Here is a 24,656-nt window from a genome sequence, read left to right as displayed (position 1 = left end):
AAAATCTCTGTAAATGTTCATTAAAACTAATAAAATTTAATAATAATTTAAAGAAAAAAAACAGAAAATAAGACCCTAAGACCAGTGTATACTAGTATATTATCTAACCCACCTGATTGACTATTTCAAAGTAGATGGCAAGCGTCGTTGTAGGATCCAGGCCACAGATTTTCCACTGACTTGTACCACCAACACCAAGCTCCTGGAGTGAGAAGAGGCATTACAGAAAAACTGAAACAAAGTGTATGACTGATAAAAATGTCTAAGTGAGGCAGGCCATTAAAGAACTCATTCCAGAGGAATAAAAAAAAATGACATTTAACAGAAATGTTTCCTAGAAAAAGTACAATTAAAAAAAGTACAATAATAGATATCTTTGATCTGGTATAAAATTCATTATATCACAAAAATATACATGTGGGCCATGGACACTGCTAGCACAGCCACTGTTGACGCCGCTCTTTTGCAGCTTCTTATTTCTAAAATGGAGCCCCTAGACCTGGACAAGTGTGTAAAGGCAGCGCGACTGTGCAAGGTCCCTCCGGAGAATGACCTGAAGTGGCTTTGTGACTATGTGTGTGACCTCCTGTTGTAAGCGTCAAATGTTCAACTAGTATCAACATCAGTAACAGTGTGTGGAGACCTACACGGACAGTTTTATGACCTCTGTGAACTATTAAGAACTAGAGGTCAAGTTCCTAACACAATCTACATAACTGTGGGCAATTTTGGAGACAGAAGTCACTATAGCTTGGAGACCTTCACTTACCTTCTTGCACTAATGTCTATATGGCTTGATCATATCACACTCTTAAGAGGAATTCACGAGAATAGACAAGTACCACAGGTGTGTGGATTTCATGATGCCAATCCAAATATGGAAATGAGTGGCCTCCATTTCCTAAAGAGCATGCTTCCAGAAACTCCATGAACTTTTGATAAATGTTGACAGTTATAGAAAGACTTCAGGACTTTTGTTCATATGGTCACTATGAGTTGTACTCGACTTGAAGGCATCAACAACAACAACAACAACAACAATGCATGGAGATATTATACCAAAGTTTCTCATATGCAGCTTTAATAGATTAGCAGATTTTTTGAGTTCATGGTGGTTTATCTCTCGATATCAAAACACTAGATCAAATTAGAACAATTGAATGGAATCAAGAAATTCCTCATAAAGGTGCTTTCTGTGACCTAGTTTGGTCAGATCCTGAAGATGTGGATACGTGGGCAGTTAATCCTTGAGGAGCTGGCTGTCTTTTTGAAGAAAAGGCCATGAATGAGTTTGTTCATATTAACAACTTAAAACTCATCTGCAGCATGCCAACTAGTGCACAAGGCTATCGATTTATGTTTGATGAAAAGCTGGGAACAGTATGGTCTGCTTCTAATTACTGCTCTTGTGGAAATATTGCCTCGATCAGGGTCAAAGATGTAAATACAACAGAATCAAAGTCATCCCAGCAGTTCCCGATTTAGAATGTTGTTACTTCCCCAGAACAATGACATAGTATTTCCTTAGAGTTCTTTGCCCAGCCTGCTGACCTATTCTCCTGACCTCTTTTCATTCCAACTTTTCGTGTATTACCCTCTACAATATACTTTTTTGTTGAGTAATTCGCTGCTGAAATGCTGCCTCTTGCCTTTTTTCATTTTAAACTACCTAAATTTATTGTTTGTTATGGCGTGTACAGCAATATTTTCTATCAATATTCTCCCTAATCCCATCCTCACTGGAACTCACTTGAGAAGCCTTTCGGAATGTCTTACTCTACTGCTGCATGTAGCTCTTGCTTATTTACTCATCTAGGGGAAACAGGATGCTATTCCTTTGTTAAAAAGCCAATTGACAAAATAGACTATACTGAAATACTCCTCCCTTTGTATCATTCAGCCTTTTATTTTAGTTTGGTAAGCAGCAAAGCTGTTATTCAGCAGGCACGATGGACTAAAAATCCCTCAAGTTAATGTATACCTGTCCCAGCTGTAAACGTCATTTTCCTCTGTTGGATGATATTTTAAATGGATTATAAAATAAATGGTCTATGTGTATATAAACACACATACAGTATTAATATACTGAGGTGAATGTAAAAAATCAACTCAGTTGAGAAAGAAGTAAACGGTAAAAAAGAATGAGATCTACTTAGCTTGCTTGTAAGTTTTACTTAGGTCCTTTATCATTTCAGGAAAAGTTATAATTGGTTATAAAATGTGACTTTTAATCAAATTGCTTTATGCAAACACTATATATGAATTCTCGGAGAACCAAGAGATTTTAGGGGTGTGCATGCTATGTTTTGCTGATAAAATAAAAATAAAAATGTTCACAGTAAATTTGAGGCTCACTAAAACTACAGAAGGGATGCACCTGTGGCTTAGTGGTAAGGAACTGCGCTGTGAACTCAAAGAAAGACAGGCAGTTCAGTTGAACCTGCAAACAGCAATGCTGAAAAACAACTGACAACTACCTCCTGTGTGATTTACTGTTTCTGAAAACCCATGGGAGGGTCAGCTATTTATGGGTTCTGACACACAATAAAACTAAAAAGAGAGCATCACTATTTTAATGACACATAAAAAAAACTGACCACAATTTAAAAAAAAATCTTTACTCTAAACACCACAATCACCAGACAGAGAAGCCAAACAAGCTTGGGAGGCATTGGTATCTCAGTCTCAAAAAAGTAGGCCAAACTACAGCTTACAGCCACACATCTTTGACAATTTGGCTGCCGTTAAAAACGGGCAGCTGTCCAAAGCTGAAGGGACAGTGTTGCTATGCACAAGGTGGGCTGAAGAAACGGGCCTGCTGGGCCCACAATTGTGAGACAAGGGAGCAGAATCCTCCGAGTGGGACTGGGAAGAGAAGCTGAAGCCCAGGGCCAAAGCAGCCTCCATTCTGAACACAGAAAAATGAACAGCACCTGGATTCTGGAGGGCAGAACCATTGCCTTGATGTATTATTTTCAACTCAAACGCTAATGTAAACTGTGCTAGCGTCTGACTTACTTGGTTTCTGTTATGACTTCTTTCCTTCCAATTTTCTCCACTTTCAATAGAAATGTATCTGTGCCACCATTATACTTTGGAAGCAAAATAACTTGTATTCTAGATTAAAAAATGAAGGATGAAATTAGGATGTGGAGTTGAATTAATACTCTGGTGATGATGTGATGAGGTTCAAGTATTTTGCCTGTGACAGATCATGAATTTGGGGAGGCAAATGAGTAGGATGTCATGATTTGAATTGTGTCTAAAATGCATCAAGTTCTGGGATTTCCATTCTTCTCAATGTTGGCTATAATTTGTCATGATCCACAAAATCAAAGCCTTTGCTTATTCTCTATTTTCAGACAATATCCATCTGACATCAACAATGATATCCTTGTTGCCCGAGTCTGGATCATTTCCACATTCTATTGGATCACATTTCTTGGGAATGGGAACAAATACAGATCTCTTAATTATTCTCAAATGTAACCTATACCCAGACCAAAAACTTGCCATCTGAACAGAGCATTAAACCACTGTTTGGTTTAAAATCAGGAAGGGTGTGTGTCTGGGCAGTATTCTTTCTCCATATCTACTCAAACTGTATGTTGAACAAATCATTCGAGAAGCCAGACTTTATGAAGAAGAATATGGTACAAAAAATTGGAAGAAGATTGATAAAAAACCTGCATTACACTGATGATGCAACCTTGCTTACTGAAAGTAACTTGAAATGCTGAAGATCAAAGACCAAAGCCTCCAATATGAACTACATTTCAACATAAAAAAGACATAAGTCCTTACCCCTGCCCTAATAGGCAACAACATGTGTGAGAGAAAAAAGCTTGAAACTAGCAGTTATATCATCTTACTTGGATCTATAATCAACACCCTTGACACCAGCTCTCCAGAAATCAAAAGACATATTGCAGTGGGAAAGTCTGCTGTTAGAGACCTCACCAAAGTACCAGATGTCAGAGTCATGATATCATTCTGAAGACTAAAGTGTACCTGATTCAGGCCATGGTCTTTTCAATCACTTATGCAGAAAAGAGCAGGGAAGCTTATAATGATGACAAAAGAATTGATGTCTTTTGAGTTGCGGTGCTGCAGAAAAGTGCTGAACATCCCATGGACTTCTTATTGCAAAAGCATTTGATTGTGTGGACCATAACAAATTATGGATAATGGAAATCCCAGAATACTTACTTTTGTTCTTACTTCTGAGAAACCTATAGTTAGAGCAAGAGAAGCTCTTGCTTCTTATCTGAAAAAAAACAAAGGAACTTTGCATAGCTTAAAATGAGGAAAGGTGTGCTCAGGGGTACACTTTTCTCCATTTCTATTAAATCTGTATGCTGAGCTAATTATTCCAGAAGCTGGACTGTATGAAGAAGAATGTGGCATCAGAAACAGAAAAAAGTCGTGTATTAGGCAGATGATACAGCCTTGCTTGTAAAAAGTGAAAAAGCCTGAAGTACTTTTTTTTTTCAAGATCAAAGATTATAGACTTCAACATGGGTTCCATTTCAATATCAAGAAAACAAAAATCCTCAACACTGGACAAATAGGCAACATTATGACCAAGGGAGAAAACACTGAAGTTGTCAACAATTGTGTTCTACTTGGATGTATAATCAACATCCTGGTAGCAGCAGTCAAGATATTAAGACATACTGCACCGGGAAAATCTGCTGTCAAGAACCTCTCCAAAGTTCTAAAGAGGGAAGATGTCAGTTTAAAGATTAAGGTGCAGCTGATCCAAGCTATTGTCTCTTCAATTACTTCCCATGCATTTGAAAGATGGACTGAATAAAGAATGGATGTCTTTATACTGTGATGCTGGAGTGAGTAATGAATATCCAATGGACTACCAAAAGAGCAAATAAATTTGTCTTGAAGGAAATACAACTAGTGTGCTCCTTAGAGGCAAGGGTGGTGAAACTGTCTCTTTTACTTTGGGCTTTCTCTTAGGCAGAACCAGTCCTTGGAGAGAGACATGCTGGGAAAGATGGAAGACAGAAAGACTCTCAACAAGCTGGACTGACACATGACCACCACAATGGCTGGAGCCCACCAGGGATCATGAAGATGGTGCAGGCTCCTTGGCACAGGCAACTCAACATGAGATAGTGAGGGATAATTATATTTAGCTCCTGTATGTCAGCTCTGACCTGAGCAAAACAGTTAACCTCTATGAGAGCCTCAATTTCCTCCTCTCTGACCCTATAAAAAGATGGATGGACATAAAGAAATGATAACATTTCTCAGGATCATGGCCTTCAATAAGAATTAAGCATTGCCCCCTCACACAGACATATACAGACAGGCAATGCCATGCAAGATCATCACACTCCTACACTAATGAACTACATCTTGGAGCATCGTTGATGGTTCTCCTTACATTTTCTGACACACAAGGTCCTTTCACATTCAGAGACACACATGGACCGATGGCTCCTGCAATCTTCAGCTCCCGAGAGGTCTAAAATAGAATTACATAAATGTAAGGTTAAAATCTACCTGTTCTCATGATAACCACAACTAAAGCTTAGAGCAGGGAAAAAAAAGAAAAAATTAGTATTATCATTCCACCAAAGGAAAATTCCACATGAATTACATTAAATAACTATGTTCTTACAAGTCTTTCCAGAGCCACTGTGAATGAAATAAAATTTTACTAAAATGCTCCTTTATTAACTATATTATCTTTGTTCTAAAAATGATGGTCTCACCTCTCCTAACACTTGCTGCCTTGAACCAGACATTATAACAAATACAAATGTATACTTTGAGCAGCAAACTCAATAAGCTTGCTGATATTTTGTTGAACTCTTTCAAAAAATTAATTTTTAAAAAAATTTTTGGTGAAAAGAATACACAAAGATACATCACTTCAACAACAGCAAATGAACAATTCAATGACACACATTATTTATATTTTTCAAGTTTTATGACCATTCTCATTATCTTTTTCCACATTATTCCACCACCATTATCTTAAAATCACTGTTCTTGAAGCTTCTCATTCAACCCTCTCAGCTGCTGTGGTCCGTTTGATCTTACACAGGCAAGGCTTTAAAACAGCACACTGAGTGCTCACTTCAGCAGCACATATACTAAAACTGGAAGATAGATTATCATGGCCACTGTGCAAGGATGACATGAAAATTCATTAAGTATTCCATAAAAACAAAAAAGCACACTGATCACAGCACATGCACTTCACTAATTTAAGTAAGTTATTTTTTGGTTCAAAGAAGACTTCAGGGAATGGTTTTGGTGCAAAGTTTAAAGATAATCTCAGGGCAATGTATCAGGGACTCATCTAGACTCTGGCTCCAGAAAGGTTAGCTTTTAATGAGAATTGAAAATTCTGTTTCACATTTTAAGCCCTCTTGATGAGTGTTGGGGTTCTTTTTACATAGAATCTTTTATCAACACACTCATTACCAGTAGCTGAGAACTATTCAGTTCTGGTCTCAGAGCAGTTCTTTACTTAAGAAGGCAACCAGACATGTATAAAATTTATTTAAGTTATTTAAGAATGCAACCATATACATATAAATTTCTTCTTCCAATTTCTCTTTCTTTCCCTGTCACTTTGGGTAACTTAAAACCAACTTCTGTTGACCACTGGCTAGCTTTTAATACCTAACTGAGCTCTTCTTAATTTACCTCTATGTTTTTGTGTCCAGCAACCTGAGGTTGCCAGAAGTCTATGTACTAAATAAGACATAATTCTTCTATCAGTCTTTTTTAAAATTAATATTTCTATCATTCATATACATTGCTTTATCAAAGTTTTTAAAAGCTGTTATACCTTTACTTCCAAAGTAGCACCAAATGCCATTCGGAAATTTCCATTAAAATCTTTGCTAAATATTCTTTGGAATGTCTGCTTGAAGAGCGAAGTGTTGAATGAATCTCCCATCACCATGTGACCTCTAGAAGAGAAGAATAAAGCTTAAAATTAGTAAAAGTAATTTAGACACTTCCTCAATATTTATAACAACAAAGAAAAATAAAAATAAACCAAGACCATCAAAATGTTAAACCTTAACTGGAAAAATTAGCACTTAGGAAAGAAAAGGAATTGTAATCTGCTTCAATAAAAGTTATCATTCAAGACATATCAGACGAAGCTTCAGAATCCTTGACTCCAAGGAGCAGCCTGGTTTAACCCTCTCCAGGATGAACCTGTTTGTTTTCTTAGCAGTCCATGGTATACTCTTCTTCTATCTAGTCATTGTCCAACTCTCTGACGCATATCAAGTGACTGCAAAGACCATGGCCTGTATCAGACGCATCTTAGTCTCCAGAATGATATCATTACTCTTCAGTACTTTGGAGAGGTCCCTAACAGCAGACTTTTAATTTCCTGGCTGCTGGTGCCAAGAGTGTTGACTGTGAAGGCAAGCAAACTAAAGCTGTGAACAATCTCAATCTCTTCTCCATCCATCCTGATGATGCCAATTGGTCCAGTGGTGAGAATCTTTGTCTTCCTGATTGAACCTCAATTCATATTGAAGGCTGCAGTCCTTGACCCTCTGCAGCAAGTGTTTCAGGTCCTACTCAGTTTCAGCATGCAGAGTTGTGTCATCTGCATAATACAATTTGATCAATCTTGATGACACAACTCTCCTCACAGAGGCAAGCCTCCCGGATAATCTGTTCTGCATGCAGGTTAAAAAGGTATGGAGATAGGACACATCCCTGTTGTACACCCTTCCCAATTTTGAACCATGCAGTGTTTCCTAGCTCTGTTCTGACGACTGCCTCTTAGTCCAAGTAAAGGTTTTGCATCAGCATGATCAAGTGTTCTTGGATTCCCATTCTTCTCAGAGTCAGCCAGTTTGTTATGATCCACACAGTCAAACGTCTTTGCATAATCAATGAAACACAGATAGGCATTCCTCTGGTATTCCCTGCTTTCAGCTAAGATCCACCTAACTTTAGCTACAATATCCCTTATAGTACCACGACCCCTTATAAACCCTGCCAGGAAAATAACGATTTGATCAAAGATGGCAGACTTCACTATAGACTGTATCTCAACATAAACAAAAATCCTCACAACTAGACCAATCAAGCAACATCAGGATAAAGAGCTAAAAATTTTCAAGGATTTCTTTTTATTTGGGTTCATTTCCAGCCACTCATGGAGGCAGCAGTTGTGAAGTCCAATGGCACGCTGCACTGGGAAAATCTGCTGCAAAAGACCTCTTTACAGTCTCGCATGTGAAAATTAGACAAAGAAGAAGGCAAAGGAATTGATAACCTTGAACATATTGTGAGCAAAAAACCAAAACAAAACAAAACGAAAAAACCCTCCAGCTCGGTGACTGACATGGAGTGAGAACTGACTCACAGCTGACCCTCCAGTGGATTTTTCCAGTTTTTATGGGTGTGTGAAAAATATATTTAGTATATCATTTATGAGAAGAACAAGGCTATGAAACCTTTCATAAGCACAGTCAAAATGCCCCTTCTTTAAAAACCTCATTGCCTCTGAGATAGAGCCTCCTCCTAGTTGACCTCTAGCGGGCTTTCTCGGACTGTCAATTATCTAGGAAGAGACCACTCATCATTCTCCCTCAGAGCTGTCAGAGAGGCACTGCCTCTGGGTTAGCAGTACAGCTCTCTCTGGATACGCCTCCAGAGCTCCCGACTGCCTCTCAGAAGCAAGGCTATGCAGACCTAATCTTGCTCATTTGGACATGTTAACTGGCAGCATTATCCCTACCAACATCACGCTCAATAAAGTCAATCAACAAAAAAGAGAAGCCCTTCAAAGAGATGGACTGACACAGTGGCTGGGTCAATGGGCTCAAATGCACCTCTTACTGTGAGGATGGCATGAGGCAGTACTTCACTTCACTCAGTGACACGCAGGGTTGCTAAGTCTGAAGGGACCCAATGGCTCCTAACAGTAACAGACTTCCAGAAGCCATCTCAAACCAGACTGCACAGTAAGGAACTGTGGGCAGTGTCACAGAAGCCAGCTGTCTGTCTACAGAGTGAGACAGGAACTGTACATTTTTGTTATTGTTACATATTGTCCAGTTGCTTCAGACTCAGAGCAGCCCGGCCATCACAGAACTTCAGGCTGCCGGGTCCTCAGCCACCCTCAGTCACTGCTATGCCTGCTCTCACTGTTGCAGCCACTGTGTCAATGCAACTTGCTGGGAGTAAAGTTTCTCCTCATTGCTCTCACACCCCATTCTTTCCTCTTCTCATAAGGAATTGCCTGAAGTCCAGCTTCATGTCTCTGTCATGACATGAAGTCATATCATGTCTCTGTGCAAACTTAACAAATCTTTTGTAGATCTACAGAAGATATGAAAAAGGCATGCTGTGTCAGAAAATGATGTGGGGCTCCCTTCCCCTCAAAAAATAAACAGGTTTGGAAGCCATGTAACACAAATGTGACAGGAGTGCACCACAGTTCTCATGTGATGTAAGAAGAGTTTCTCTGGGGTGTGGCCTGTAATACTTTGTATCTCACTAGAGACAAAAGAGGGGCAGAGAGCTGAGAAAGGGGACACTCAGAACTACCAAGGAAGACACACGAGGAGCAGAGTGTGTCCTTCTGGACTTGAGCCTCTGCTCAAGGAAGCTTTGACATCAGGGAAAGGAAGGACACATGGGGATCTCCAAAGAACGTCTGGCCTCCAGATGAGGAAGGAGAGGAACTTTCCTCCAAAACCTATACAGAAACAGCCTTCCCTTAGAGCTAGCACTCTGAATCTGGATTTCTAGCTTCCTAAACTATAAGAGGAACTAGAGGAAGGAGACACCCAAAACACACCTTTCCTGATTTTTAACTACACAGTGAGTGTTCCCTCATTCCACTGGGACTGCAGCTTCTTGGTTTAAGTATAGATTTTATATGAACACAATTAAGTGTTCTGGATTCCCATTCCTCTCAATGTTAGCCATAGTTTATTGTGATTCACAGTTAAATGCCTTCACATAGTAAATAAAACAGAGACAGCCATTCTCTTAGTATTCTCTGCTTTCAGCCAGGATCCATCTGACACCAGTAGTAACATCCCTGGTACCATGGTCTCTTCTAAAACCAGTTTGCACTTCTGGTAGTTCTCCATCAATATTCAAGCCATATTTTAATCATCTTCAGCAGATTTTGCTTGCATGTGATATTTGATAATTTCCACTTTCTGCTGGATCACTTATCTTGGAGATGGGAACAAATAGGCAGCTCTTCTGTTGGGGATCAGTCTGTTGGCCAGGTAGCTGTCCTCCAAATTTCCTAGCATAGACAAATAAACATGCCCAGGGCTGATCTGCATCTGTCATTTGAAACAAGTCAATCGTATCCTACTGATTCCTGAAGATTTATTTTTAGCCAGTGTCTTCAGCACAGCTTGAACTTTTCCCCTTGCTACCACTGGCTCTCGTTCATACAATACTTCTTTAAATTTTTCTGTGTCGACCAATTCTTTTCTTTTAATGCTTCCTGGATCATGCAAGACTTTTTGCTTTTCAGTTTGAGAAATGCCAAGCAAGTTCTTCTCTTTTAATTCTCTGACTTCAAATCTTTGCCCACTTCATTATAATATTTTATCTTCTCAAGCTGTCTTTTGAAAATGCTCTAATGCAATTTTCATTGTTTCTTTTTACATTCATTTTGGCTATGTCTTGGGAAAGGTGCAGCTTGGAGGCAAGGATGACAAAGCTTCATCTCTCATACTTTGGACATGTTGCTAGGAGGTTATTCCTTGGAAAGGGATATTATGATTAGAAAGGTCAGCCAAAGAGAGCAAGACTCTCAACAAGATGGACTGACATGTCAGCAATGGGCTAGCGTGTACCAGAGATGGTGATGATGGCACAGGATAGGACAGAATTTAGGTCTGTTGTTCACAGGGTCACTATGAGTCATACTTGATGGCACCTAACTGCAACAACAACCAACTATAAGAGAATACATTTCTGTTTGTTAAAGTTATCTTCCCATAAAATCTGTTACAGCAGTGCTGGATATCAAAGACACTCTGAAATTACTTGTTTTTCAGGCCTCAAAACCATTTCTTTTTCCTCTGAGGAATTTACACGCAATCAACAAACACTGAAACTATAACCCAGGGTACTGAAAAGCGTTTCTAAGTCAGCCTCACCTATTGCAATGGCTCTATCAGTTGAAATAAAGAGACAAATATACACTTTCAACATACCCAGTAAGATTTGTACAACACTTCATCTCCAAAAGTCCAGTTTGATCAAGGGCACACGCATAAATATCAATGCAGTGACCGTTTGCAGCAGTTCGATTAGCAAGCATCTCGTAGTGCTGTGAAGAGAGGCAAACTATCTTTATGGAAACAGTAACATTGTTCAATAGGTATGCCTTACTAAATCACAGGATTCACTTACACAGGTATGTGCAAATAATTTTCCTTAAAGCATCCTTATAAAGAAATTAAATAAAAACAAACTTTAAAATTATCTCAGTAGTTTTAAGATGACAAACTCTAAGGTCTAGGAGTGAAAACCAAAACTAAAGCCATGGCTGCTGAGTTGATTCTGATTCATGGCAACCCTCCACTGAGTTCCCAACACCCAAATCTTAAGGAGCAGCCTACCTCATCTTTCCCTGCAAGAGTGGCTGCTGGATTGGAATTGCCAACCTTTTGGTTGGCTGCCCAAGATATAACCCACAATGCCATGAGAGTTCTACCACAGACAATAATTAAGCAGCAACCAAGCCATGAAAGAACATCTCACTGACCATAAAGAATGGTTTCAGCAAAATATCCATGTCATTTCAGAGCAGCCTAAGCATGGCACTGGGTTACCATAATTACGGTCTATCTAAAAGCACCTACCTTGGTTGCTTTTTTCATGAAACGTGCATTATCTTTCTCAATATCATGCCAGGAACGAATAGGAGTCTTCAATTCATCTCCAACCACCATGCCAGGCCCTTGGGTTGGGGGACCTCCAGTGAACAACATGATCCTGGCCCCCGTATTTGGAAAAGTGCCCTAAAACCATAAATGTCACCACTTTATAAACAGAGTCCCTCACCAACTATGATTTCAGCATCCCGTGTGCCTGGGACAGGCCATGGTCTTTGCAATCACTTGTTATGCATCAGAGAGCTGGACAATGACTAGGGAGGACAGAAGGAGAATTGACGCCTTTGAGCTGTGGAGCTGGAGAAAAGTATTGAATGTACCATGGACTGCCAAGAAAACAAACAGATTCATCCTAGAGAGGGTTAAACCAGGCTACTCCTTGGAGGCAAAGATTCTGGGGCTTCGTCTGACATACTTTGGACATGTTGCGAGAGACAGGTCTTTGGAGAGGGACATCATGCTGGGTAGAGTAGAGGGACAGAGCAGGAGGGGAAGACCCTCTATGAGGTGGATTGATTCAGTGACTGGGGTAATCGGGATGGGTGTGTCAGAGGCAATGTGATTGGCACAGGATAGAGCAGGGTTTAGGGCTGTTGTACATAGGGTCGCTATGAGTCACAAACGACTCGACAGCACATAACAACAACAACAACAAGGAAATAAGACAAAGTTTATTTTTTCAGCTGTTCCTGATAACATCACAAAAACAGTGGCATTTATCTTCTCCCTGATTGTTTTTATTCATTTTTATTAATTTACTGTCAGGACTTTTCATGACCCTAGTTCCCTAGGTGTCTCATGAAAACTTGTGACATTTTAAAACATTGAAGAGCGTCTTTAATATAGATATTAACATGAACTGAAGCACTTTCTAATAAACAATTGACTTAGTTAACCAATTATTTCAAACAGAACCAATAAAATATTTTTGCAAGTTTGCATAATTTGAGAAATTCCAGTAAACTCTGAATTACCTCCAACAAGCTGACAGCAATGGATAAAGCAACGCCAGTGGATCGCAGAGGCCTCTTCCCCTGAGTGACTGGCCATGGGTCCCTTTGCAGCTCCCCAAGAAGATCAGTGAGGTTCATGTCAATCTTGTGAACAGGCTGCAAAAATCTGCATGATTTTTAATCAACTCATTAGTATTACTGAATAAAGTGTTCTGATATTCAATGCTAGGTAATATCTACTGCTCTTCAAAGTAATTATTCAGAGTTGACAATAATCACATTTCTTTCTTTCAAAGTCAAACTCTAACTACAAACACAAGATAATTCAAGGCAATTGTTTATTGAGAAATCTAATGAGGTCTAATATTTAGCACCTCTCAATATATACATATTTATGGGTGTGTGCACCTAGCATACACATTATGAGCTCTGGTGGCACAGTATGCTTGTGTTGGGCTGCTAGCTGGAAGGTTGGTGATCTGAATTCACCAACTGCTCAAGACAGGTATTCAACTGAGCAAGACAGGTATTCTCCTCCTGCTAAAATCTGCAGCCTCAGAAAACCAATGGAAGGTTGCTATGAGTCAGAAGTGACATGATCATAACAGGGATTTTCTAGCACATATGAAAATAAAATTACAGAGAAGTCAATCAGCAAAGACATCTAAAGAACATGCAATATGTAAAATCAATTAACACATGATCATTTATGAGAATTCCTGGTGGTACAGTGGCTAAAGTCCTTGGCTATTAATTCAAAGTTCAACCACCCTTAAGAGAAAAACATGGCAGTCCGCTTCTATAAAAATTGATAGTGCTGGAAACCCTCTAGGGCTGTTCTTTATTCTGCCCTATGGACTCACTGAGTCACAGTGAACTTAATCGCAGTGGATTTGAAGGGCTCATTCTTATGAAGACAGCCTTTATCTTTCCAAACACTCCCCTGAGTGTAGGAGACTGACTGGCTTTTTTAGCAGGGCAGGATGGTGGTCCTGAGCACATTCAACAATGAACTTTACCAGCTTTGCTTACTTTTCATCCTGCTTGGGGCAGCCCAGCTACCCAACAGACTGGGTGAAATAAGTGCTCCATCTCAGGTTTATTGCAGGGTAAAACGGTTTTTTTCTTTTCCCAGTTTTTACTTAAGGATCAGAAAGAATAATATCTGCATGTCCAAGAAGAGAGGAATGACTAAATACCCTGTTATCAAATCTTTGTAGTCTTAATAATAGTTGCAAAATAACACTGTCAAGTCTGAACCGACTCATAGCTGACCCTTCAGTGGATTTTCAGAGGCATCACGTGGGAGGAGACTGCCCATTTTTCTCTTGTGAAGTAGCCGGTAGATTCAAACTGCATGGTTTTTGGATTACAGCGCAGCTTAACTCTAGGCCACCAAAGCTCCCTCAAAATAATACTAGCAGGGGGGAAAAATACTGAGTAAATCCTACATATAAGCACGTGTGTGTTATAAATTAGTTATTAATTATAAGTTATACATATGTACTGATGTTATATACATTATAAACCAGTGAGTACTGATTACACTTAGACATTTCTTTTTCATTCTAAAATAAGAAAACAGTATTTATGATGTTCTTCTTTCTCACTTCCTTAGACTGTCCCTCATACTCCATAAATGCGTGTAAAACAATGTTAGATGTCACCTGCTTGAAACAAAAGGCTGCTCCCGGGGCTGAGCAGGTCCTGCTTGCTGCATGGGCATGGCTGGCTTAGAAAGGCCCAGCATGTCCTAAAAAATGGAAAAGACACAGTTCCCCTAACACTGAAAGTAAAAGAGACTAGTTCTCAACAAATGTCTGCATGTCTATTTGTGTACAAACAAGAGACAAACCTGTATTTGCTTTGCAGTTAAGTCTTTAGTCCCTCGGAAGACGTAACTTTTGGAAATTCCTTCACAGCTTAGTTCGTGAACCTGCACCATCCTCCCAAATGTGATGAGGCCCACGAGGGCATCTGAGGGGAGGAGACTCAGGGACATCTGTAGGGATTCTTTGAGGGCTTGAAGGTCCTCCTCCTCCAGGCAGGTGTCAACCACATAGAGGAAGACCAGAGGGGACCGAGCACCACGCTTCATGCAAAGAAAACCAACACAACCATCAGTACACAACAGACACAAACGACCCTTTTTAAAACAAATCAGGTATGGAAAAGGCATGTTTTCAGCTTTATCAGAATAAATCATACTCACATAAACTTCTCCTTACCTTATTTAGCAACTTAGGTCTTATTAAAATAAACACATAAACTCTAGTCTATCCAGAAAATTATTCCTCATTTTGGATACCTATTATGTGCCAGATACTCTTACAGACCCATGGATAGAGATCTCAGTGAACAGAAGAAAAAGGAAAGAAAATGATAGATAATAAACATAACAAATAAGGAAACTGCATAATATTTTAGATGGGGTTAAATGTCACAAAGAAAATGAAGGGGGATTACAAACAGCAGCAGTGGAATTAGGAGTAAGTTCCAGAATATTGAGAGGTAGTTAAGGCAGCCTAACTAAGAAAGTATCATTTGAACAAAAACTTGAAGGAAATGAAGAAAAGCTGCACAGAAACGAATGGGGGAAGGAGTGTGAGCCTGAGGATATGCTTGTGCAAAGGCCCTACGACCAGGAGGCCTATCCAGCTGAATGTAGAAGCTGAGGCCACATAGGGCCAGTGAAACTGGTTTTTTATTCTCAGTGAAAGCAGAGCCATTTTTACCATTGAGAACTTCTAAAAAGAGAAGTAGCATATGTATCCTTATAGAATTACCCTGATTGCTGGGTTAAGAATAATATAAAAAACAAAAATAAACTCACTGCTCTTGAGTTGCATCCAACTCAAAGCAACCCTCCATAGCGGCTCTAAGGTAATAAATCTATACAAAGAGACTACAGTATCTTTCTCCCATGGAGGGGCTCATAGATTCATATCAGAAACCTTTGGACTAGCAGTCCAGTCCATCACTATTTACCAACAGTAGGGCTCCTTAAGAATAAAATATAAGACAGTCATTATAAAATCAGAAAAAACAGTCAAGGGACCACTAATAACAAAAGGAGAGTGGTTGACCCAATATAGTAGCAGTGGAGTGGAAGAAAAGAGAGTATGTGTATGATAGTTACTATTGTGTGTCAAGGGATCATGATTTTCGATAAAAGATAAATATTACTATGTCAATAAAGCAGGATTAAAGACTGCTATGTAAGGACAGCAGATTTTCCCAGTGCAATTCATCTTCTGATTTCCTGACTGCTGGTATCAAGAGTGTTGATCATGGAGCCAAGTAAGCTTTAATTATTAACAACCTTAACCTCTTCTATATCTATCAAGACACTGCCAATTGGCCCAGGGATGAGAATCTTTGTCTTCTTGATGTTGAACTTCAGTCCATATTGGAGACTATATAGTGTTGACCTTCTGCAGCAAGTGCTTCAGGTCCGCCTCAGTTTTAGCAAGCAAGGTTGTGTCATCTGTGTAACGTAGGTTGTTGATTAATTTTCTTCCAATCCTGATGCCACATTCCTCCTCATAAAGCCCAGCTTCCTGAATGATCTGTTCTGCATATAGATGGAAAATACATGGAGAGAGGACACGTCCCCGACACACTGCTTTCCTGATTTTGAACCGTGCCATGTTTCCTTGCTCTGTTCTGACAACTGCTTGCTGGTCCAAGTATAGGTTTCATATAAACACAATCAAGTGTTCTGGGATTTCAATTCTCCTCAAGGTTAGCCACAATATGTTGTGATCCACACTGTCAAATGCCTTTGCATATTCAATGAAACACAGACAGACATTCTTCTGGTACTCTTTGCTTCCTACCAAGATCCATTGGACATTGGCGATAATGCTTTTGGTGCCACGACCTCTTCTAAACCCAGCATGTATTTCTGGTAATTCTCTGGCAATGTACTGGGAAAATCTGTTGTCAGAGACCTCTCCAAAGAATTAAAAAGCAACAGTGTCATTCTAGAGACTAAGATGTGCCTGATCCAGACCATGTTCTTCACTATTACTTGTTATGCATCGGAGAGCTGGACAACGACTAAGGATAAGAGAAGAATTGATGTCTTCGAGCTTGGTGCTGGAGAAGAGTCTTGAATATACCATGGACTACCAAGAAAAAAAAATAGGTCAGTCTTAGAGGTTGAAACCAAGTTTCTCCTTGGAGGGTAGGTAGGACATGGAAGCTCTGTCTCACATACTTTGGGCATGTGGCCAGGAGGGAAGGACATCATGCTTGGAAAGGTGAAGGGTCAGTGCAGAAGAGGAAGACCCCAGATAAGATGGATAGATACAGTAACTGGAGCAATATTGGAGTGTTGGAATCAGTGACACTGGTTCAGAACAGGGCAAGCTTCAAGCCTATGAGGTCGCTATGAGTCACAAGCAACTAAATGGCACATTAACAACAACAACATAAGGACACCATCCGCTTGATCTGATGAGGGAAAAGCTTCCTCGGGGGTGTGGCCTGCATTGAATATAAGTGTGGATTCTGGTAAAAGCTAGAGTCTTTTTGTCCAATCCTGCATCCGACTCAAAACTTCAGGACTTGAATGAGCAGCCTGATCTTGGACCCTGGATGCAGGATCTGCATCACCTTGTATGTGGCAGGTGTGGGAAGGTATGTGTGCACATGCTCTGTTGGGTTTACTTGCTAAGACAACCCATCCTAAAACAGGGGATAGGGAGAAAAAAGGGGAAGAAGTGGTTAGACTCTGGTCTAGTTATATTTTGAATATAAAATACACTCTCCTCCTGTGCAATTTACAGCTTTTGAAAACCCATGGGAGGGTCAGCAATGAGTCAATTCCAACTGGTGGCATATAATAACAACAACAACAACAAGAGAGAGATTAAAAATGAGCCCAAGGTTGGTTTTTTGTTTTGTTATTATTATTTGTGTGTGTGTACCGTCAAATCAGATCTGACTGGTACAGGAGGAGATTGTCCCTCCTTCTCTTCTCCAGCAAAGCATCTGGTGGATTTGAACCGCACACCTCTGGGATTGTAGTGCAGCTTAAGCTGAACAATTAGTTGGATCTAATGAACCATCAACTTAGAACAGAGACAGCTGGAGGAGGATGACTTTATCATGTAATCAGCCTCATCTTCTATTAGGACGTGAGAACAATGCTATTAAAGTGCATGTGGACCATAACCTAATTTTGCTGCTCTCAGGTTTATATCCTCCTTCCTTGTCATTCAGTTAAACGAAATGAAGACAGAATAAGAAAAATTCAGTGAGTGATAATGCCCACTAAATTCAGAAAGATGTTACCTGTATAATGTACTCAATCGTAGAAAAGTGAGGCATCAATTCAGCAGGCTGATTCACTTCAGATATGCCTGCATAAGCTGGAGGAAACTAAAGAAAAGATACAAATAAAATAATGTTTTATTAGGGCTGAACAAAACACTGATTTATCTTTACAAAGGTATAACTAATGGTGTAACTAATTAACAAGTATAAATATACTGAAGTATAAGTCATCATTTAATACATATTTAATATAGCAAAACTGGCAAATCATTTAATACATATTTAATATAGAAAAACTGGCAAACCCAGGAAATTATAAAAGGTAAAAAGTCATAAAAAAAATGTAATCCCAGCACAGTGGCTATCAATATTTTCTTCTAGAATTTTCTCTTGACTTAAGAATTGTTAGATAAAAACAACTATGAGATATCATCTCACCCCAGACAGAATAGCAAAACTTAACAGAACAGCAAGCAACAAATGCGGAGAGGTTGTGGAAAAACTGGAACCTTTATTCACTGTTGGTGGAAGTGTAAAATGGTGTAACCACTGTGGAAGGCAGTATGGCACTTTCTCAAAAAGTTGCAAATAGAGAAGCCATTTGACCCAGTAAGTCCACTATTGGAAATATATCCCAAAGAGACCATAACTGCCATCCAAGCAGATATATGCACACCCATGTTTATCACAGCTTTGTTCACAATTGCAAGGAGCTGGAAACAACCTAAGTGCCCATCAACAAATGAATGGAAAGAGCAGCTCTGGTATATTCACACAATGGAATACTATGGTGCATTGAAAAATAAGGAACTCAAGCAATATTATCCAAAATGGGTGACCCTGGAAGACATTATGCTGAGTAAAATAGCTCAGTTACACAGGGACAAAGAATTCATAGTGCCACTGTTATAAAATAGGACTGACATTGGGGTTGGGGGGGAGACTGAGAAAGATGGGTTAAATAATATATACTGCATTGAAACATATGAGGGAAAAAACTGTTTAAAAGGGATACGTGATTGGGTATTATTGCCATGTCATGACAGGAGTCCAGAGCGAAGGCTACGTAGTGGAGTGGACCTGAGGGGAGGGATTGTGAAACATTGTAAGAATTTTTCTTTTACTTTTCAAAGAGAAGAGTGTACTGGGATATAGGGGTGGGCAGGGAGAAAAGTGCAACAGTGAATAAATGGACATACAAAAAAAAAAGAAAGAATTGTTAGATAATGCCACACTCACAATTTCTGCTTAAGTAACGATGTCAGCCTACTCTACTGCTATTGTGCTGATTACAACTCATAACTCTCCCTCAAAGGATACTGCCCATCATACTGTGGAGAAGCTGGCAGATCTGAACCGGGGGTCTTAATAGTTAGCAGCTATACACCAAACATACCACACCACCAAGACTCATTTGAATGGAACAAGAGCATGCTATAGTATGCCCAAACCACTGTATCTTCAGCTGCTTTAGATGCATGTGAAAGCTGGACAGTGTGACGGAGGAGTGATGCCTTTCAACTCTGATGCTGGCAGAGAATACGGAATATTCCATGGACTGCCAAAAGAGCACACAAATGTGTCCTGGAAGAGTGCTCCTTAGCGGCAAGGATGGTGAGACACTGTCTCACATACTGTGGGTATGTCATCAGTCACTGGAGAAAGACCTCATGCTTGGTAGAGAGTCAGTGACAAATAGGAAGGAAAGAAGATGAACTGACACAAGAAGTGACTGTAACAATGGGCCTAAACACAACAGCGATTCAGAGATGACACAAGATAGGGCAGGGTTTTGTTCTTTTGTACGTAGGGTCAGTATGAGTCGTCATCAACCTCGTGCTCCTATTAACATCTGTGCACAGGCATTTTCTTGTTTTTAAAACTCCCTGCAAACATTTTAAATCTATAGCAAATGGGTTGGTTTTATTGCAAACAATGTGGAGCTCCTTATTAAATAAAAGTTTAGATATATCTTCTTCAAAGTTTAGCAAGTGATCATTCTAGCTGATGACAGCCTACAGGTGACAGAATGAAAGCAGTACTAAGAGCTCACAGGCCACTTTAGGAGTTATTCATTGCCTACAGAGAATCTGAAAGAGCAGGAAATTGTATACGTTCTCTAATAATCACCCAAACAATGAAAGTTAGTCATCATACAAGAAAAAAGTCACAAGTGTCCCTATCTATGTTATATTTAACAAAACCAGTCACCTACTATTTAGTGAAGAAGACAGACTACAGCCTTTGATATGGATTACATCTCAAGAGAAAGTAAGTTAAAAATCCTCACTACTGAACTCTCCTGACAATATGCCCAATATGTGACATGAAGTTTCACCATCCTCGCCTCAAAGGAGCACCCTGGTTGCACTTTCTCCAAGACAGATTCTTCTGTTCTTTTGGCCATCCATGAGATACTCAGGCAATATCATGATAGATAGAAAAAGATTTAAGTTGCCAATGATTTCACTTTACTTGGATTCATAATCAACACTAGTATCAGTAACAGACAAAAAAAAAATCAAAACACATGGTGCAATGGTCAAATCTGCTGTCAAGGACCTCTTTAAAGTGCTAAAAACAAGGATGCCAGTTAAAGACTAAGATGTGCCTGATCCAAGTCAAATTATCAAGTCATGATAATTGCAACTGCTTCATATGGATGTGAAATCTGGGCAACAAATAAGGAACACTAAAGAAGACGTGCTGCCTCTGAACGGTGATTTTTGCCAGAGTAATGAATAAAGGGTAGAACAGACAAGTCCGTCTTGGAGAAAGTGCAACCAAGGTGCTCCCCAGAGGCAAGGATGACGAAACGCCATCTTACACACACTGAGTATGCTGTCCAGAGGTGTCAGTCCTTGGGAAAAGACATTATGATTAGAAAAGCTGACGGTCAGCAAAAGAGAGAAAGACTCGACACTGTGACAGAAATTGACTTGAGTTTAGCAGAGACTGTGAGGACGGTGCAGGATGGGGCAGCTTTGATCTGTTGTTCATTGGGTCGCTAGGCATGGTAATCAATTAGATCATACCTAACAGTAACACCATAAGCAAAGCATAAACTGTTGATTGCCAAACATATATTCAGCTTCAGGTAATTTTTTCAGAATGGTACACACATTGTTTAAATAGTTTACATACCTGATTTCTTTGACAACAGAAATTACAGGCCCAAAGTTTTGCTCGGTAATCAACCTGACTGTGAAAAAGATAAAATATGATAGATAAGTACCATTCCTAGTTTTGGGTGATAAAGCATTCAAATGGAAATTTCAAGCTCAGTAAATCACATAAAGAAGTGTGTCCCTTTATTTGCATATGATAGCAAAATAACTGCTGAACTTAGTATTAGCTACTTAGTTACATTTAGTTAGCTGCTGAACCTATTAGTATTAGACACTTGGTTCCCCAAGTTTCCTTCAAATAGTATTAGTAAACAGCACCACAAAATTCCTTTTCCAATTTTCTTGAAAATTTTTTAGATTCTATGATTTATATACACTGTAGGCTATTTATGGACTACGGAAGCCAAGACTATAGGAAGTTGAGGAGCAAGTCTGCCAGTGGCTCTGTGGAAGACCTCTCCCGTGCAATTTACAGACTCTAGAGGCTCAACCTACAAGATGATCAACTCCAAGTCAGTTCCAAATTGATGGCAATATCATAATAGATGGAAAAGGACTGAAGTTGCCAATGATTTAATTTTACTTGGATTCACAGTCAACACTCATGTCAGCAGTTGTCAAGAAATCAAAACACATTGTGCAATGTGCAAAAGTGCTGTCGAGGACCTCATTAAAGTGCTTAAAAACAAGGATGTCCATTTAAAGACTAAATGTGCATGATCCAAGCCGTTCAACTTTTTATAAGTATACACATTTTTCTTAACATTTTTATTGTTCAAGTATATGAAATTAAGTGCAAATAAATTAAATACTGAAAGCAGAATATATCACATACAAAACAAACTTCCTATATGTTAACCTTATGCAGTCCACTAGAAGAGAGTAAGAGGCTGGCACGCTTCCTACATTCAAGGTGATGCTTCAGTCCCTTTTCTTTTATACATTTAGAAAACTTACAGCCAATGGGCATCACATATAAAACAATGCAGCATCAGTCTTGCATACTGCCACATTAAAGCAAACAGAATAGGGCAAAATATATATTTTCATACTCCAGAACAATCTCACTGATTTCACATGCAAGCAAGATTTTACTGAAGATTATCCAAAAACGACTGGAACAGCACATCAACAGAGAACTACCAGAAGTCCAGGCTGGTTTCAGAAGGGGTCGTGGTACTAGAGATATTGTAGCTGATGTTAGATGGATCTTGGCTGAAAGCAGGGAATACCAGAGGAATGTTTATCTGTGTTTCATTGACTCTGCAAAGGCATTTGACTGTGTAGATCATAACAAACTATGGCTGACTCTAAGAAGAATGGGAATCCCAGAACACTTGATTGTTCTAATGCGAAACTTATACTTGGACCAGGAGGCAGTTGTCAGAACAGAGCAAGGGAACACTGCATGGTTCAAAATTGGGAAGGGCATACGCCAGGGATGCATCCTATCTCCATACCTTTTCAACCTATATGCAGAACAGATTATCCGAGAGGCTGGGCTCTATGAGGAGAAATGTGGGGTCAAGATTGGTGGACGATTTATCAACAATCTGCATATGCGGATGACACAACCCTGCTTGCTGAAACTGAGGAGGACCTGAAGCGCCTGCTGCAGAGTGTCAAGGACTGCAGCCTACAATATGGATTGAGGCTCAATGTCAAGAAGACAAAGATTCTCACCACTGGACCAATTGGCAGCATCAGGATGGATGGTGAAGAGACTAAGATTCTACAGAGCTTTAGTTTGCTTGGCTCCATAGTCAACAGTCTTGGCACCAGCAGCCAGGAAATTAAAAGGCGCATTGCAATGGGAAAGTCTGCTGTTAGGGACCTCTCCAAAGTGCTGAAGAGCAATGGTGTCTCTTTGGAGACTAAGGTGCATCTGATACAGGCCATGGTCTTCGCAATCACCTGTTATGCATCAGAGAGTTGGACAATGACCAAGGAGGATAGAAGGAGAATTGATGCCTTTGAGCTGTGGTGCTGGAGAAGAGTATTGAGAATACCATGGACTGCTAGGAAAACAAACAGATTTGTCCTGGAAAGGGTTAAACCGGGTGGCTCCTTGGAGGCAAGGATTCTGAGGCTCCGTCTAACATACTTTGGACATGTTGTGAGGAGAGACCAGTCCTTAGAGAGGGACATCATGCTTGGGAGGGTGGAAGGACAGTGCAGGAGAGGAAGCCCCTCTATGAGGTGGATTGATTCAGTGATTGGGATAATTGGGATGGGAGTGTCAGAGACAGTGTGATTGGCACAGGACAGAGCGGAGTTTAGGGCTGTTGTACATAGGGTCGCTATGAGTCGCAGGCGACTCGACGGCATATAACAACAACAACAAAGAGTATTATGAAAATATTTGAAAATTCTTTCAAGTAATTTCCATTTCCAAGAGAAACACTCTTAAGTCTCAAATGCAGAACAGATTATTATCATTATAGAAAATACCCCTTAAGTCTTCCTGCCATATAGTCATACCGGTGTTGAGGCCTCTCCTTCATAGGGGCACTATGAGTCGCCTGCAACTCGACGGCATTTAACAACAACAACAACAATAACAACAAACTGTCATACCAAGTATGGATAAACGGATTAAAAGCTTTTGGGTTTAGGGGCTTTAGAGGTACCAAAAAAATCTAACAGGTATTGATCAACTCAATAGAAAATAGAAAATCAGCAAAAAAAAAACTGAAGTAGAAATCTTTCCCCTCTACCTCATTCTCCTAAGATTCTAATTGGATCAGACATATGCATCCTCTAAGAATCTCACCAATTGTGTACAGGAATTGCCCAACTGACTGACTTTTATAGGAATCACATAAAAGTGACAACTTATCATATCCATTATTTTTACTAGTTTTTAAAGATTTTATACCATAGTGGGTTGAGAATAGCTTTGCAAGTTGGCCTGCTGCAAAGCACAGGCTCATACTGTACAGGAGGCAGGTCCAGACGTTCTTTTAAAGGAGTAAGAAGACAGGCCAGGGGGACAACCATTCTTGTCGCCTCAAGACGGCTAGAAGGCCACACATTCCAACTAAAACGCACACCATCTTGTTCTTCATTCTGCTGAATAAACTCCAGAAATGTTGCCATAGTCTAAAAAATAAACTGAAAATGAAACTTTACCAGTATGCGAAATGCTCAATTGAAAAAAGACAGTCACTGTCTTAAGTTACCTAGAGCTGCTATAACAGAAATGCCCCAAGCAGGTGGTTTTAATAAACAGAACATTGGTCTCTCACAGTTTAGGAGGCTAGAAATGAGGATGCTGCCCATTGTTGTCATGTGCTGTCGAGTCACCTGTGACACACAGCAACCCTAGGTACAGCAGTTCTGAAGCGTGCCCTGTCCTGAGCCAGTTTCACTGATTCTGACACACCAATCCTCAATGGCCCCAGTTACTG

The 24,656-nt window shown here is 39.8% G+C and overlaps 1 protein-coding gene and 1 pseudogene across 2 annotated transcripts in view; one reads left to right on the top strand and one right to left on the bottom strand.

Annotated features, from left to right (window-relative positions):
- SEC23B (Sec23 homolog B (S. cerevisiae)) overlaps positions 1 to 24,348 on the bottom strand; it is a 66,282-nt gene extending 41,934 nt beyond the window's left edge. The window contains exons 1-11 of one of the 2 annotated variants that reach the window (XM_006895643.1): positions 24,125 to 24,348; positions 21,263 to 21,320; positions 18,137 to 18,223; positions 14,691 to 14,927; positions 14,503 to 14,588; positions 12,857 to 13,001; positions 11,850 to 12,008; positions 11,199 to 11,314; positions 6,824 to 6,947; positions 5,405 to 5,485; positions 113 to 202 (exon numbers count right to left, since the gene is read on the bottom strand). In XM_006895643.1, coding sequence (XP_006895705.1) covers positions 113 to 202; positions 5,405 to 5,485; positions 6,824 to 6,947; positions 11,199 to 11,314; positions 11,850 to 12,008; positions 12,857 to 13,001; positions 14,503 to 14,588; positions 14,691 to 14,927; positions 18,137 to 18,223; positions 21,263 to 21,320; positions 24,125 to 24,345 — 1,404 coding nt within the window. In that variant the 5' untranslated portion in view covers positions 24,346 to 24,348. The remainder of the gene's footprint in view (positions 1 to 112; positions 203 to 5,404; positions 5,486 to 6,823; positions 6,948 to 11,198; positions 11,315 to 11,849; positions 12,009 to 12,856; positions 13,002 to 14,502; positions 14,589 to 14,690; positions 14,928 to 18,136; positions 18,224 to 21,262; positions 21,321 to 24,124) is intronic. The other variant, XM_006895644.1, reaches the window with a different exon arrangement.
- On the top strand, positions 485 to 1,517 carry LOC102861385 (annotated as a pseudogene).
- Positions 24,349 to 24,656: the final 308 nt, after the last annotated feature.

This window comes from Elephantulus edwardii, unplaced genomic scaffold, assembly GCF_000299155.1.
Source record: "Elephantulus edwardii isolate Elephantulus edwardi_28Jun2011 unplaced genomic scaffold, EleEdw1.0 scaffold00172, whole genome shotgun sequence".
NCBI classification, from domain to species: domain Eukaryota; kingdom Metazoa; phylum Chordata; class Mammalia; order Macroscelidea; family Macroscelididae; genus Elephantulus; species Elephantulus edwardii.
Note: the sequence above shows the minus strand (reverse complement) of the source record. Positions and strands in the feature narration are given on the sequence as shown.